Source organism: Pleuronectes platessa, chromosome 5 (genome assembly GCF_947347685.1).
Source record: "Pleuronectes platessa chromosome 5, fPlePla1.1, whole genome shotgun sequence".
Classification (NCBI taxonomy): Eukaryota; Metazoa; Chordata; class Actinopteri; order Pleuronectiformes; family Pleuronectidae; genus Pleuronectes; species Pleuronectes platessa.
The window spans coordinates 2,892,708-2,910,857 of NC_070630.1; the positions used below are offsets into that span (position 1 = coordinate 2,892,708).

Here is an 18,150-nt window from a genome sequence, read left to right on the forward strand (position 1 = left end):
CCGCAGCTTGCACAGTATCACTCTCGTCTCCTCTAGGTTTTCGCGATACGTGAGGTCATCAGCGTGCGCCTCGGCATTCTTTCTCAACACTAGAGCCGCCCACAGGGGGCGCTGCACTGCTTGTGGTATACATCGAAGGGGATACAGGGGGAGGGGTGTGCAAGGGAAGAAACGCCCAGCTGATTCTCCCCCCTCCAACCCCACCACACCCCTCCCCGGTTTCACCTCACCCTTCTTCCTACGTCCCGGCAAAGGGGGGAGGAGGAGGAGGAGGAGGGAGGTGAGGTCATCAGGCGGGGGGGAGAATAAACAGTGTCGGGCGAAGTCGAGGATGTTTCTTCTCTCGCACACCGGCTGAAGTTTGCAGTCCTGCTCATTATATAAAAAAACCCTGTAAAAGGGCGGTAGAGGGGAGGGGCAGGGCACGGGAGGGGGGGGGGGGCAAGTAGTGAGAGGGGCTTTGGGGGGGGAGGCCGGGGGGAGGGGCTTTGGGGCAAGTCAAAACTAGAAGAAAAACAGAAACCCTGCGGGAGGGTGACGGGTGTGGGCTGCAGCGGGAGGGAAGGGTTAAGGTTGTTTCCATAAAGGTTTTTTTCGAATAGGGGGGGGCGGGGAGAAAGGTGGGAGGGTCGTACCCTGTTAACGCCAAACCCCCCTCCCCCCTTCCCCGTGCCCCTGCCCTTCCCTCCCTCCCCCCACTTCCTGTAGCCTCTCAGGCAGTCGGCCTGTCTACATGGCATTCAGCTTTGTCCACAAAATACACAAACGAACAAACAGCTTAATTTACCAAAACAAAACAAAAACAAAGAAAAAAAACAAAACAAACAAACAAAACAATAAAAAATCCCGAAAGGTCAAGACGTTAAGTAATAAAACCTTATTTACATTTTACACATTTTTTTCTTGGTTTTTCAGCGTGATAACTCGCTCCTCTCCTTCCTCGTCTTCTCGGCACATTTTTGCTCCGCGTCAAAACTTTTTTTTAATAAAGAAATACTGAAAACACGCAGAAGAAAATGGCGCGGACGTTTCCTTCCGACATTCTTGCTCTCCTCTCCTTTTTCCATTCTCACTCTCACTTTTTTTACACTCCTCCCCCAAGCCCCCACTCTTTTTTTTCCTCTTTTCCTCCTCGTTTCTCATTGGCTGTCAGGTTTAGCCCACCTTCTGTGGGTTGGTGGCGCGTACCCCCTGCTCGTAGGTGATTCGCTGGCTGATCAGGTACTGTGCGGCCTGCGTGGCGGGCTGAGAACCCGTGATGGTCACCTTCCTGTTCCGAGTTCCGGGGATGAACTCGCCTTTCTTGGAGATCTGGATCCTGGCGCCGGTCAGCTCCTGGTACTCCACAAGCGTCTTCCCTCCTTTCCCCAAGATGGCTCCCACCAGGTTTTCTGGCACGGCGATCTCGACCACCTCCTTTGCTCCTTCTCCTAGCTTCTCCGCGGCCAGTAGTGATGATGCAACCAGTGGCGATGCACTTAAGTAGCCGTTGGTGGCCCCTGTAGCGGCTGCCAGGGATCCCAGGGAGAAGCCTTGCATACTGGCTTGGTGAACGTTTCCTGATGCATCACTGGCATAGGACGCCAACAAATTAGCTGCGGCGGCTGCTGCTGGATTGGCGTTAGCTGCTACGGCTGCTAGCACCCCTGAGGCTGCGGCGGGGTTCAGCCCCAGGCCCAGGGAGTTGGTGTTGTAGCCGTAACTGGCCAGAGTGTTGAGGGCGGAGGTGATGGTCAGCAGGTCGTTGCCTGAGAGGCTGGACATGGTGGTCGGGAAAGCCCCCCACGCCTGCCAGGCCGGCCTGGCCGAGCAGAGAGGAGGCTGTAGCTGCCGCAGCCGCCGCCGCAGACGGCATGACCTCGGTGGAGTTGGCGTACGGGGAGCCGGTGGGGTTGGAGTTGGCGACCGGCCCTGTGATGTTGGAGTAGGAGATGTTGAGGCAGGAGGAGCTCTGCGGATCCTCCTGGATCTTCTGGACGATGATCTCCACGGCTTTGCGGTTCTGCTCGGGCTCCCCGCTGATGGTGACCACGCGCTCCTGCAGGTTGATGCCCTCTGGCTTCTGGGATAGTTGAACCCACGCCCCAGACTGCTCCATCACTGCCTTGACTGTGGCTCCACCTTTACCGATGATCAACCCCGCTGTGCTGTTGGGGACGATCAGCTTGGCCTGGAGAGAGGTGGTGGTGGGGGGGGGGGTTTGGAGAAAAAGGAGAAACAGAGAAACAATAAGTTACGTCAAATACTTGAGGGTTTAATCATATTCATAGCAAATAGCTGGTGCTCGAGTGAGAGCAGAAAACACCAAAATACAGATGAAAGCCATGAACGGAAGATAAAGAGAAGGAAGTAAAAACTCAAATGTAAAAAGAGAAAGAACCGTTTCTGATGTTTTCCAGACTTTGATGTTACGATTAAATAACAACATCTCTCTCTAAAAAATATGAAATGAAAGAGGAGTGATCCGATGGAGCTTGTTGATGTAAAGCAAATCACTTGTCATTCAAACGCAGTAAAACTGAGAGACAAGGTCGACGCTGAACCAGGATCTGCTTTTCAGAGGCGTCCTCGAAAAGGACGAGCGACACAAAGAGCCAAAGGAGAGAGGCAGAGAGAGAGAGAGAGAGAGTCTGAACTATATGTGAATGCATAGCGAGCAAGGACAGCTTACCCTCCTTAGTGTGTGTGTGTGTGTGTGTGTGTGTGTGTGTCAGCAGATGTAGACATACAACATCAGAGACCATCACCTGAACACACGTTTGGTTCATAGAGGAGAGAAAAGAGATAAAGTGCAAGGAGGTGAGAGAGCAGGAGACAAAAAGGGAGAGGGAGAGGGAGAGGGAGAGAGAGAGGGAGAGGGAGAGGCAGAGGGAGAGAGAGGGAGGGAGAGAGAGAAGAATTGTAAAGAGGCGACTTGTCTGAAAAACATTGATTCCCAGGGGTCAGCATTGCCATGGCAACACAGCTCCAGCATTCGAAGAGAACGAGGCGATGGTGCAGACACACACACACACACAGACACACACACACACACACACACACACACACACACACACACACACACACACACGCACACTTCCACAACCGCAGTATCTTTCATTTCACATATTTCCATGCAGATTTTGTGTATTATCGTTTATCACCGTTCTTCATATTGTGAGAAAATATTGACGATTCGATGAGTTTCACAGATTCTTCAGAATTGATCCTCGGTTCATCTGCAGGAGCTCGTTCATCTTAAAGGGATTCGAATGCAACGTTTCCACTGGAGCGAGCAGCTAACGATGTTTCTTTAAATGATTATTGATTAATTCCTCAATTATGTTCGTACGATGAAAACAAGTCAAATGAGTTGTTTTGTCTGATTAATGGACTAAAACTTGACGATATTTAATTTGCACGTGAAACAAAACAAGTTATCTAATTTAAGAAGCTGAAAAATCTTTTAGAAATAATTGATCAATTAACTATTAACAATGTGAGAAGATTAAGATTCAGATTCAGATTATTTTATCGGTCCCACACAGTAATTAATGTCGAGAGGGATTATTTGATGCTTTACTTTCTTTACCTTTTAGAATTTTAATGACAGATTTGACATTATTGTGATCTGTTGAATCCTGATATATATTTCATTGCTTCATCAGAGCCCAAGGACGGATTTCTTCAGCCACAATATTAAGAATTTATCCTAATTAAATCACGATTTTTGTATTTTTATATTTCTTGATCTCAGATGTGTTTTCCCTCTCCGTGGCCCTGTTGCTTGTAGATGTGATATCTGCAGCCTGATCTGGAGTCAGTGACTTATCACCCTCCGCAGAACTGACCTCACAGTGAAAACCTCACTTTGCCAAATGGAAACAAACCAGAAGAATGAAATCTGTTATTACTCATTTCAGGGAAAACAAAATACTGGGAGTTGTTTTTGCGACGTCGTCTCTAACAAACATCTTCAGGAGACGTTATCGACGGCTGCTGCACATTAGCCTCATAAATGTGAGTCTGAACGCTCTCTCCTCTCGGAATCGATTCCAATCTGTGCAGAGCGACTCTGGACAAAGCTCCAGCAGCCTTGGAACTGCTGCACGTCTGAAAGAGGAATATTCACATTGAGAGCAGAGAGATGGAGTGTGGGCTGCGAGGGGAAGAGGAGGAGGAGGAGGAGGAGGAGGAGGGAGGGCTGAAGAGATAAAGGGACTCGGCCTCGATAAAGAAAAGAGGACGATAAAGTGAAAGAGACAGAGAGGGAGGGAGGAGGTGATCGATTCAAACAAACTGAGACATTGAGAGAAAAGAGGAAAGTGATTCACCATCTTTTTCTGTCTCGAGGTGCAGAGAGGAATAACGAGAGAGGAAGAGAAGAGAGGAGAGAAATCAAAAGTGAGAGGGATCTATTTGTCTTTACAGCAGAAAAATGCAAAGGCCATTCCAATTACCTTCCCCGTCTCACCCCCTGCCTCCCCCCCCCCTGTGTTTAAAGCTGAACTACATGTGCGTGGCAGCGCCCTCGACGTTCCGCAGCTTTTTGTTCGTCGAGGATAAATTTACATAGAAATAGAGAAATTAGGTGAGAGCCGATAAACGAGCGACTTCAAAACCTGCAGCCGGCGTCACACTTTCACTTCTCGCTGCTTCAGGTTGGTTCTCTTTCCCCTGTGAGGGTTTGTCTGTGAGCCGCCGCCTCTCGTGTGTCTTTGTGGGATTTCTTTTTGTCTCTCTGTTCGTTTGTCTTTAATTTGAGAACAAGCGGAAGTTTCTGTGTCTATTGATTCGGTGGCTTGTTGCTGTGACACAGCGGGGCTCCTGCTCAGGCTCGGCTGTCCTGTGCAGATTCACGGGAGGAGCAGAGAGAGCGACTGGGTTTCTCTGACAATCGGCTGCTTCCTCAAATCATCTTTTCACACCAAGAAGCCTTCGAGCTGACGCACGTGGTGGAAATCATTATTAACAGTCCACTTAAATCCAACTGCAGCAAACTGCACACAGTCCGATATCAGTAAATACGTCTCATCCAGATCAGTCAACGATTCCCTGGGAACGTTTAAAAAAAATACCTACCAGCCAACCAACCACTCGCTTTTCAACATATTTTATTATTGAACAGAAAGAGCATTAAAGAAAGTAAATTCAATGAAATAAAAAGTTCATAACCTCGATCTATCAGTAGCTCAGCTCTCTTTTAAGGTTTAGTCTCTTCTCTGCTTCCTCTTTAACCAGGAGGATATAAACCTCTGTTCATCCCTCTCTAGTTTCCTGCAGTAAAAACCAATGACTTGGTTAAATCATAATATTTATAATTTAAAAATGTTTCAGTGTAATTTAGATAAAAGCCTCTGACAGACGGAAACATTTATGCAGTTTCCTCTTTTGACCTCGATCTCAATCCTTTGATTAGAGTAGAACCTGTGATTCCACCTTAAATTTCACCTGGACGACCAAATCTGAGAAATGTTCCACCATGTTTTTAGTTTTTGTTCAAGTGGCAACATTTTCAAAATGGTTGTTTTTGTGGCGAGGAGATGAGCGGGCGGCGGCGGGGGGGAGAAATGGAGACAAGACATAAAAGACGTAAGTGACAGGCAGCGAGAAAAGAGAAAGAGCGAGGGAGGGAGGGGGAGGGAGCGAGGGAGGGAGGGAGCCGAAAAGACTTTACCCATGAACCCTTTCATCCTCTGCACTGAAACATTCTCTCTCTCTCTCTCCACACACACACACATGCAGAGTGTTGGTGCAGCAGTGGGAGGATAAACAGTGGCGTACAGCGATGTCTGATCCCTCCTGGCGCTAATGATCACATCTGCCATCTTTATATCCAACTGATTCTGTGCTAATGAGCTTCTCCCTTCGCCTCCACTCCTCCTCCGCCTGCTCGGCTCTCTCTCCTCCTGCTCCTCTCCTTCCACACTTTGTACCTTTCCTCCCGTACAGCTTCTTTAAAATCTGCAGATTCTTCGTGTCTCCTGGTGAATCAGAGCGTTTTTCTTCGTCCGCTTGCATTTCAAGGTTTCTTTTCTCTCTCCTCAACAAACCAAACCTCTTCTCACAAGGTCACACATGCACCCACACACAGTCACACACACACACACCCTATCTGAAGGGCGTCATAATGTGAAATCATCATCTTCCTCCTGGTTTCCTTCAGCTGACACCGTGAGCTCCACCCGCTCTAATGGCCGACGCAGCCACGCAGCCTCCTGCACCTTCCCACAATCCTCTGCTTCACACACCTTTGTGCAGGGCCGCCACAAACAAGAAGATGTGACAGTTGGCTCCATGCAGACTCTTTCATGTTTTTTTTTTTTGGTGTGTCTTTCCCTCGGCTACACAGGTTTAAGTTTCTTCTCTATGCTCTTTCGTGTCTTTGGTGTTTTTTTTTGTTCTTCCTCCTTTAGAAGCTTCATATCTGTCGGGAGAAACTTTTCCTCGGAGCAGAGGAGCGAGGAAGAGGAGCGGCTGGGGGGGGGGGGGGGGGGGGGGGTTGGGCGTCCATCCAGCTGCTGACGAGAACGTCCTGTTGCTGCAGCTGCTATACGGAGGTCGGAGGTCAAAGCCAATCTCCTGTGAGTGTGAAGGAGCGAGGATGGGCAGATAATCTCAAATCGACTGGTGAGGGTTTACAGAAGCAGCGGAGGGAGGTGATGGGATTCAGGAGCAGCTCCGAGCTGGTCAGACTGGTGAGGGTTTACAGAAGCCAATCATGTCAAACCACAAACTATTTCTCCTTCAAGTCGACAGAAGATAACGATCCAATCAAGAGACTGATCAGGTTTCTCTTTGGTGCTGATAGGTTAATATCAAAGTATAGAAACAAAATCTATAACAATAAGAACGAGATATTTGGTGATTTTAGGTACATTTATAAGACTATAATATTTTAAATTGGCTGGTTCACTTGTTTTTCTCAGCTCGTTTTGGCCGGATGAAGTTAAACCTGCAGCTTCCTGGGTTGTTTCCTGTTGACACATTATTTGGCAGGAGCCCGGGTTCGACCTGCGGACGTCATCGTCGTCTATTAGAGAAAGTTCAGTCTCCTCATCGACCTCTGTGACCTTGTGAGTCTGCAGCAGATAACGACAGCAGCCTCTGTGCAGGCAGGAGCCTCCTGATCTCTGTTGTCCAATAAAACTTATACTATGAATGATGAACAAACCAGACATCTATGAGTCACTGTCACAATTTGTCCTCCACCTGTGAGATTTGTGTTCCCCCCCCCCCCCCGGTTCTGTTGGTTTATCAGTATGATTACACAAAAACTACCGCACAAAACTTTGGTGGAAGGATTTTGACACGAGCTAATAAAGAACCTGAAACAAGGGGCGGATCCAGAAATGTTTTAAAATCACTTTCTGTTTCGTTGTGTCGCTAACGTCAGGGAAATGTTCATAAATTCATGTTTATAAAAACACACAAGTTAAGTTTTATTTGTCACACAAGCAGCTGCACAGGCTAAAAACAAAAAGCTTAATAAATCTATTAAAATGCTCCAGAAATATTTAGTGCATTCAAGCAAATAATCAGTTTCAGGACAGTTGCTCTACAAAGTTGCTGCAGCGTCTCCATGTTTTGCTCATTTTGTGTGTGCGTGTGTGTGTTTTGCATTGACAAGTATAAGTGATAAGCTAACGTGGTCCAGAGGTCAAAGAACCTGAGAAATCTGAGAGAACAATGTCTCATTTAACAAACGAGGAAAAAAGCAAACTGTTAACGACCGTGACCATACACACACACACACACACACACACACACACACACACACACACACACACACACACACACGCACACACACACCATGTTATGGTATTTGTTGGGGTTTAACCTTGTCATGCAGATCTATTAACACACTGCTCCACCCAGCTGCCTCTCTGGTGTCTGTTCCCTTTGTCTGTATTCAGATTTTTTTTTTTACAAAACTCTAAATCCCATCAGGAAAATCAACACCAACAATAAGTAAAAAGTTGAGAAACATTTTTCACTCACATTAGTTGTTAAACAGTAATTAATCAAAATGCTCGGCATGGTCTTATCTTATTTTGAAGACTTTATTTTGTCTAATTCAGATTAGTCGAAGCATGGCACCGTTGTATTATTGTTTTCATCTGAGAACTTTTAATTTATTCCTGTATTTGTAACCTTTTAATTCATATCAGTAAATCAGAGATAAACAAAAACACCTCTCTCTCTCTCTCTCTCTCTCTCTCTCTCTCTCTCTCTCTCTCTCTCTCTCTCTCTCTCTCTCTCTACTTTCATCGTTCCTTCATCCCTCCATCTTTGCATTCTTCCCTCCCTTTCTTCTTCTGTCTCTCACTATGTCGGCGATGATGAGTCGTCCTCACGTCTAAACTTTGTGTCGCGTTCTATTCAGGTCAGTGTCGTCACTAAAGGCCACAGACACACAAAGGCACGCAAACACACACACACACACACACACACACACACACACAGGGACCCCCAACTGGTTGAGCTTGTACTTATTAATAATGTATTGTAGCATCATCACAGAAAAAAACACACAATACACACGATCTCTGAGATGGAAACACACTCATATACAGCGTGCACACAAATAGACACACACACATATATATTTAAACAAACGCACACAGAGCAAGTTGAGGACAGCAGACAACTGTTCAGGCGGCTGCAGTTTGAACTTTGAAGTCTTAAGCAGAGGACTTCAGCTTAATCTGCCTGCTCCTGATCCACAGGCTTAGCCCCCCCCCCCCCCCCCCCCCCCCACCCTCTCTCTCTCCCCCTGTCTCCCACTCTAACTCTACCTCGCTCGCCCTGCCTGTCTCCATCTGTCTGTGTCATCCCTCTTTTTTCCACCTCTCCTGCCGTCTTTCAGCTCTCATTCCCTGGCTCATCCAGGAGCACAGCCCCCCCCCCCCCCCCCCCCCCCCCGCAGGTTAAAAATAGACGCAGCACAGAGGAGCCGGGCAACAATGACTGACAGCGAGGGAACATGGTGTTAAGTTTGACAATACACACACACACACACACACACACACACATACATTCCTGCTATAGAAGCAACACACAAATAAACACGCACTGACATGGATTATACACAGTAACACACAGACACACACACGCTTCATGTTCAGGTTGATGTTTGACCTGTAATGTAATCTACTGAGAGGATTCATCACGTAAACACATGCACACAACATGTCGTTTTACTGCGTGTGATTTAAAGGAGTAAATATTCTGCTCATATTCAGGTTAATCGTTTTTAAATAGTGTTATTATTTGCATGCTCCATCGCTGCAGCTCCTCTTTTCAGCCTCTGTCAGAAACACTTCTCCCTTTACCACAGACTCTGGCTTTTTTTTTTAACTCTGCAGAACTTTTAAATTCACAAAAAAGCTCAAATCATTGAAAAGTATTTACATATTTCAATTCACTTTCCAACACTGTCTGGAAAGTATATGGATTTTTTTTTCTTGCAATTCTTCACAGTAAAGATTCTAATTTTTGTTTCCTGTTAAACACTGTGTGTGTTTCCTGTGACCAGTTAAAACCTCTGGCTCCACCAGTAGGTGCACGTTGTTCTGCCAAGACTCCATCAAACCCACTAAAGTTTAACAGACGCGCCAAAGTTTCCACAGATACCGAACATGTGCTGCTGAAGGTGGTGGATGATTGCTGACTGAACATTGATGCTTAATAAAACTTCAAGTTTTCCACTCGAAAAAGTTAAGTTGTGTTTTGTAACTTCTCTGAAGAACATACACGTGACATCAGGCATTTTCATTTAAATTATTTTGGAGGGAACGGGTCCTGACAGGATCTCACTCTCCTCTACTCTCCTGCTTCCTCTCCTGTGTCCTCTCCTGCCTCCTCTCCTGTGTCCTATCCTGCTTCCTCTACTGTGTCCTCTCCTCTCCTCTCCACTCCTGCTTCCTCTCCTGCCTCCTCTCCTGTGTCCTCTCCTCTCCTGTGTCCTCTCCTGCTTCCTCTCTCCTGTACTCTCCTTTTTCCTCTCCTGTGTCCTCTCCTGCTTCCTCTCTCCTGTACTCTCCTTTTTCCTCTCCTTTTTCCTCTCCTGTTTCCTCTCGTCTACTCTCCTGTACTCTCCTGCTTCCTCTCCTGTGTCCTCTCCTGTTTCCTCTCCTCTCCTCATCAGCCGAGAAGGAGAAAAACACAACACAACCTTCCCCTCGGCTGCAGAAACTTCGCCCCATATGGCAGGAATGTATTTTAGATGACCATCCCACCAACTAAATGTATATTTCCTTGTCAGTAAATATAAATATGAACACATGAGCTGGTGTTTGTAGCAGAAAAGAGACACAATAGAGAGAGAGACCATGTGTCCTCGAGCTGACTCAGCAGAGACCGACACGACAAACCTGATAAACTCACATAAGAAGGTAAGAAAACAACAAATTCTGCTACAAGAGTCTCTGAGTTATAATTTCTTTACTTATCGATATTGAGAGTTCAACTCAAAAGGATTGAAAGAATTCACATTTCATAAATAAAAAACACAGAAGCTCCTGGCTGTGTGAGACTCAGCTGAGCTCAGAGTCCAACACTCACACCTCCTCATCATCTGACGCGAGCCGAGCCAGACCCGCTCTTCCTGACATTTACGGCCCACTTCCTGTGTCGGGAGGCAATAACAGGAAGAAGGAAACAGGTGTTGCTGGCGGAGGTGAAAGGTCACAGGAAGCGGCTCCTCTCTGCCCGCAGGAAGAGGTCGGAGGGAGCGGTCAGGAAAACAGAAACGAGCAGAAGAGGCTGAAGGCCGGTGATGTCAGGGCTGTTCAAAGTGACGGCGAGGGACCGGGGCCCAAAAATAGCCCCCGAAAAATACCACAACAAAACCACGGGCCATTTACAGCTGATCTCACAGGGGACGCCGCTCACTCCCAAAGCCCATAATGCAACAGCAGCAGCCGAGAGGCCGTGTTTCACTGTCAATATGAATATGATATCGATCCAGTAAGTAGGTGATGCTTCACTACATTACACATAAACACAGAGGAAGCTCTCTGGAGGGCCGCGGCTTTATGGAACGCTCGGGGATGTTTATGTGCTGCTGCCGGGGAAGTTTCCTCCAAAGGGTTTTATACACAAGCAATAAATAAGTAAAGAAGGTTTACACTTTGGTTTACACTTTGTTCTGCTTCAATAGCTTTATAGATTAATGGTTTTTAATTGAGGTAATGAAGTTTTCATAGTTTTAACTGCCTTTTTTAAACTGAACCCAGCACAGCACAAGTTCTTTTTCTACCTACGAGGACATTTACACTATTCTCCTTCCACCTGAATCTCAACCTGATGCAACAATATGTATAAAAATCATATTAAAAAGGAAGAAATAAACTATTAAGACCCTGATTTCTTGTGATAAATAATCATATCATCAATAATCATAATTTTTAGTTTTTTACAGATTTCACTGAACAAACAGAACCAGGATCTGTTAGAGGAAACAAACCTGATGCTTCAATATTTGAGGTAAAGCACAACAAATAAGCAAAATTACACAATAACACTATATTTGTATATGTGCATATGGAGGCACATTCAATTTTTAACAATATAATAATAAAGGACACAATGACCTTCACTTAACATCTGTGTAAATGCTATATATTTTTTTTTAAACTACCTTTCTGATGATGGAGATGCTAACAGACCTATTAGATAGATGATACCTATATATTCTGTTTGGTTGTATGTGATATGCTTGTGTGTCTGTAAAATAAATAAGTCCTTAAAAAAATCGAAATAACTTCCAAAATTCAAAGTTACCGGTGCATTATGGGAGATAATCATCCGTTCATTACTCAGTGTTACACAAAGGATCTGTGAAATCTTGTTGTACAACTCAAACAATCTGTTGTCAGTTGTCTGTCAGTTCCCTACGAGCCCACAGACGTGATATTAGAAGCAGCCGCTCCATCGGGACAGAGTGAGCTGCCGGGCGGGGGGGGTGTTTTACAGGAGGGCGCTCGAGAGGCGGGAACCAGAGCAAACACTGAATAATCAAAGTCATAAAACCCGTCAATAAAGTCTCCTCAGCCACGCGCGGCGACACGCCTCATTAGAGCCGGAGCGAGACGCAGCTCGTAAATCTTCCTGGTCACCGGCGTGCCGTCCCGTCATGTGACCCTGAGGAGCGGTGAGTGTTTCTTCTCCTCCATCAGCAGCTGCTTCTTCTCCGTCGCTCTGCAGCTGTCGGCTAACGAGGCTTCAGAGACGCTTCCAGCTTCCAGTCAGCGCCCGCCGCCGCCATGACGCCTCCTTCAAGCCTCTCGTCCCAACTTTTCCTTCTTTCATCACAACATCACAGATATCCTCCACATACTCTTCTCTCTCTCTCTCTCTCTTTAGTCCCCCCCCCCCCCCCTCTCACCCACATCCCAGGGGTTAACAGTAATGCCGACACCACATGCTGCAACAGCCGGGTTCATGACAAGAGAAAGAAGACGACATTTTATCCTCGACCCCCGAAATAGTAGACAATCATCGGCTGCAGCGCCACGGAGAGCAATTCATCTTTCATAAGTGCACATGTGTTCGGTGTGTGTGTGTGTGTGTGTGTGTGTGTGTGTGTGTGTGTTCTGTGTCCATTCATCACATCAAAGTGAGTTTGTGTTTCTACTATGGCAGCCATGTTTTTTAAAAGGCAGTGAGGGTCTCGTCCCAAGAGGTCAACAGTCCACCGACTCTAAAACTGTGGGTCACTTTGTTTCTCCTGTGTCTTTTACTCTTTCATATATATTCTTCTTTTTGTACATGAAAATATTTTGAAATCTAAAAGGGAAAGGAAGTGAGAAGATTAAAGAGGACTTTTTACTCTTGTAACATTTCCAATACTGATATAGTGGATTATCATTTGAAGATATTTATATTTTACACTTTCTAGGCAGTCATTTCCAAGGTGTCATTATTGAACCCTTATAATAAAGAAATGTCTGAATAACTGTAAATAAAAAATAAAAGACATAAAATCAAATACACTGAATTGAGAATATAAACGTAATTTTACCACGTTAAATATAAACATGAATTGCATTGTGAATTCTGTAAAATTAAAGTTTCACAACATATACACGAATGCTGTGTAACTATGTGAGAAGTACTTCTACTGCAGAGTGTTGCTTTGGCAGCAAATCAAAAGTACTTCAAGATATTTTGAACTCTAAGGTTATTAGTTACCTTTTAGAATAATCTTATCAAATAGGTTCATAATCCGACTTTTGTTGTTACACGACATAAAATAAATGTTAATGTGTATTTTCATCACAGATGCTCAAACCGTCTTTTAACAGTGGACGACCCTGAGTGTCCAGCAGGGATCAGGAAGTTATTCTCATCTGGGGCTTTCTCTCTCTCTCTCTCTGTGTGTGTGTGTGTGTCTGTGTGTGTGTGTGTGTGTGTGTGTGTGTGTGTGTGTGTGTGTGTGTGTGTGTGTGTGGGTCAAACAAACCCATTCACTCTCCTCTCTGACGTGGTATAAATAGCCCAAAGAGCAACAAGGGGATTCGCCCTCATGTCCTAAGTGTCTAAATATCAGCAGCTATTAGCGTGCTCCCCCCCCCCCCGCGGCTGCTCGCCTCGTCTGACACGGCTTCACTCGACCTCCAGCTCGGACGACGCACAAAATACAAACTGAATATGAGAAAGAAAATAAACAAATTTGACATTTTGGAAAAACAACACACGTTAGCTTAGCTTAGCGCAAAGACTTGAAATAGAGGAGAACAGCTAGCCGTGACTGTGAAGGTGATGTGCTGCAGTCTCCCTGCTGGTTGCCTAGCGACTGCAACCTGGGTTTTGTGTGAAAAAAACTTGAGTGACCTCGAAATCATGTGACACCTTCGGAACGAGCTGCAGTGACCTCGGCGACCCTCAGGGGGCGCAGTTCAGTTCTAAACATTACAATTAGAGCGAGACGACAAAAAGACGAACATATGTACAAACGATGCTGTTTTCTGCACCAGCCTCGTGTGTGTGTGTGTGGGCTTGAGGACACAGTGTGTATTTGTGTGTATATGTGTGTGTATGTGTGTGTATGCATGTGTCTACCCCATGATTAATTATGCATACAACTCACCTTAGAATTGTGTGTTCTGCAAAAAATAAATCTCTCTGAGGACTCTGTGTGTGTGCGTCTGTGTGTGTGTGTGTGTGTGTGTCTGTGTGTGTGTCTACACAAAGCTGATAACTATAATCATTTAAAACTGTAAAGGCGTAACGCTCTCTTCCCTTCCTCCGCCCCCCAAACTCCGCTCATGACAGAGGATGAGAAATCGCAGCGGGAGGAAAATAAAGGCAACACAAACACAACCGCACAACAACAAAGGGAAGATTTCAGAGAATTTCATCATTTCAGATTTGAATTTCTGTTATTGCTCATTTGCTTTTTTCAATATATGTATTTCTTTTAAGCTTCTGCATTTTGTGTGAATGTGTGTGTTAGAGTTTGTGTGTGTGTTAGAATGCACTGTCTGGCAGCCTTGAACAGTCAATATGTGCAAACAATGCCAGACCTGACTAATCGATAGGGAGCAATCATGAAGCGGGAGTGATGATAATCACTTAAACAGATTGGGATCGTGATCGATGGATCCGAACTAATTGTCGTCCGTCACGCGGCTGATATCCACTCGGAGAGTTCCTCGTTCACAATCAGCGGCTCAATGAGCTTCACGCTTATTTATTAAACACAAACTTCGAGAAGTCATCAAACAAAAGTTAACGACAATATAAACGTGCATCATAACGTAACAGGACCGTTTGAATACCCTGCTCTGATTGGCTGATACACACGTCAGAATCTGGATACGTACTGGTTGCAAAAAAAATCTAACAAGTATTTTGCAGATATGCTTCTGTAAACAGTCTTTTAAAGTTTTTAAGAACTTTATTGAAGAGACTGAACGACAGAGATCATTTAGCCTGAATGTTTCACAGAGGAAGCTTCTGTGGATCAACAAGCCGACAACGCATCGTAAACATCGAGTGAATCGTGAAGTGACAGCGACAATGACTCATCCTGCCACCGTGAACTTCCTCACAGCCGGTCGAGAGAGAGAGAGAGAGAGAGAGAGAGAGAGAGAGAGAGAGAGAGAGAGAGAGAGAGAGAGGGGATGAAAAGGCTGAATACTACAGGAAGTCAGTGGGATGGACGTGACGACTTCTCCATCCAGATGTACACGCAAAAGTTTGTGTGTGTGCATGTGTGTAGCAGCCGACAGTGCATGTCACATGTGGAGTTCATCTTCACACCTCACACACTGCATCCTGTCTTCTTTTCTCTCTCTCTCTCTCCCTCTTTCTATTAATCCTCCTTTCTCCTTCCTCCATCTACATCCTGCACAGCCGGCCCAAAAGCAGAGTATAGTTTTCACCCCTATCTGTCAGTGAGTGTGTGTGTGTGTGTGTGTGTGTGTGTGTGTGTCTGTGAGCTTATCCCCACATGATTAACGTTTGGAGCTGATCAGTCCAAGGTCAAAGGTCAAGGTCAACAAAATGACACTTTGAAAAACCATGTTTTTCTGAGATCTTTGTACAAATAACAGAAACAATCTGAAGTTTATGTCTATCACATAATGATTCCACATCATAAGGTATCTCTGCATCTCATTGGATTCATAGACATAGAAGCTTATATACGAATCTAAAAATGATTTATGATCATATGGTAGGACAATGACCTCATCATGATGTCACTCTAAAGAAGCCCTTCCTCTCCATCCTACACATCAGAACCGAGCTGTGACCTCATCGTACAGATAAACAGAAACTAGAGGTTTTTTGAAAATCTTCACTTCTGCAAGTGGACGAGAGGCTCACACACACACAGACACACACACACAGACACACAAACACACACACAGACACACACAGAGACACAGACACTCCCGCTCCCGTCTGTTTCATTTCCCTTCTTCCTGTGGTTTTTCTGCTCATTCAGCTTTCGAACAGAAAATCACAACTCGACCACAGAAACACACACACACACACACACGACTTGTCGTTTCCAAAAACAAACACTTTCCTCCCGCTCTTCCTCACACGGCCTTTCAGCCGAGGCCGAGCTGGCACAACGCACACAAACAAAACCGATAAACACACACATGCACGGTCGCACACAGGGTTGTAGGGACACACTCGGCCGCTTCCGGGTTTTTCCTGGAACAGAAACGGAGCAGAACACACAGCGGAGGCCGGGGGCACCGACCTGTTTGATGCGGTCGGGGTTGACGGTGGTCTGCGGCTGCAGGATGCTCACGGGCTCGGTCTTCTGGGTGCTCTGAGGCATCTCCCGCACCTTCTCAGCGATGAAGTCGTGGACGCCGTTCAGCGCCTCCACCGTGCCCTGGATCAGACACACCCGCTCTGTCGTCCCTGCACACGGAGACAAAGACACACAGGTCAGGATGGGATGCTTCTGCAAAAAGTCATTCTGTGACTTTCTGTGATTTTATTGCTGTTTCCAGTTACACTTTGTTTCCTGTGCACAGTTCACATAATCCGAGCCACGATGTCAGACATAAACAACAAAGAGGAAGTGATTCCACGTCATTTATACCAAACATTTATTTCCATCACACTTCTTTATTAATGTGCCAACGTTTCCACCAATACAGCTTCACTATATTTAGGATTTTCTGTTTTAAAATGATTTTATTCCGGTTTTCTTTAAAACCTTCCCACAGGTGGGAGGAAACTCTGGGAGCAGGATGTTCTGTTTCACTTCTCACTTGAAGACGCAGAAATTTCTATTTTCATCAGTTTTATGTGCAGTTGTATGAAAATAAATCAAAAAAAGTATAGAGCTGTGAGGAGAAGGATACCAAGAACCAGTAATGATCCCCTCTGGGAAATTATGCTTCCTGCTGCAGCTTCGTAATAACGGCAAGGATTAAAAAATATATATAACTTTAGACATTAGATTGCACTGCTTGAGGAAAAACTAATCTCGGCCGAGATGCAATTCAACACAACGCTGCGAGTCAGAGATGAAACAAAGCAAGTTTGGAGCTCAAAGTCTAAAAATGATCTTCTTGACCTCATTCAGAAATCACCACAGTTAATATTTCCTCCCCTGAACGCATCAGAAACACTCAGCTCAGTTTACGTCTGTTTCCAGGATGTCAACATTCATTCCCCCGGTCACATGAAAAATAAAACACGCCGCAGTGATTTCACTTTGGGCAGAAACGTGTGCGTAAGCATTAAAAGCTGCAACGTGGAGATTTATATCAGCTTCAAACAAACCTGGGCTCAAGTCTATTACACGAGCTGAGACGCTGTGGAGGTGCTGGGGATTTACAAACCAGCACTTTACAATCCCACTAACTGGGATTTATGTCCTCGGAAGAAAAGTCATAACAGAGCAGAGCAGACGACTTGCAGGGAATAACAGAAACAAATGGAGGGAAACTACATATTTCATGTACGTGTGTGAATGTATGTGCACGTTGCATCTTGTGTACTTGTTCCCCGGGACTGTAAAAAAAACACACAAAACACTGTTTACAAGATTAGAAACCAAGTGACTGAGTGTGTGATGATGAGAAGATCAAACAGATCCGTCTGTGTTAACACAACGAGTCAAGTATGTCTGAAATGAAACAGAAGGAGGTCTTAACTTCAATCTGAATCAATATGAAAACTACTTTTAAATCAACAGGATCCAGATTTAAATCCAAAGTTTGACCGAAAACGTTTTTAGGAAAGAAAATAACTATTTTATATAAATAAATGAGACTTATAGCTGCCTGGAGATCAGCACTTTGATATCAGAGTCAGTGTTTCAACGTCAAAACAATGAAGAACGCACCAGTGACCCATATGTTAATAAATATATCATCATATGTTCTGAGAGCAGAGAGACAGAGGGACAGAGGGACAGACAGAGGGACAGAGGGACAGACAGAGGGACAGAGGGACAGACAGAGGGACAGAGGTACAGACAGAGGGACAGACAGAGGGACAGAGGACAGACAGACAGACAGAGGGACAGACAGACAGACAGAGGGACAGACAGACAGAGGAGAATCTAGGCCAAAGCAAAGCCTCTCAGTCTGACTTTATCTCAACAACACACTGAAAGTAAATCTCTCTTTGGCCATCACCTCTTCTTCTCTCTCTCTCTCTCTCTCTCTCTCTCTCTCTCTCTCT

The 18,150-nt window shown here is 45.3% G+C and overlaps 1 protein-coding gene across 1 annotated transcript; it reads right to left on the reverse strand.

Moving 5' to 3' along the window:
• Window positions 1-686: 686 nt before the first annotated feature.
• On the reverse strand, window positions 687-16,300 carry LOC128440721 (RNA-binding protein Nova-1-like). The gene is given in 3 exon segments (XM_053423529.1): window positions 687-1,782; window positions 1,784-2,170; window positions 16,205-16,300. Coding segments are annotated over 3 exon segments (1,095 nt in total). The 5' UTR covers window positions 16,286-16,300; the 3' UTR covers window positions 687-1,155.
• Window positions 16,301-18,150: the final 1,850 nt, after the last annotated feature.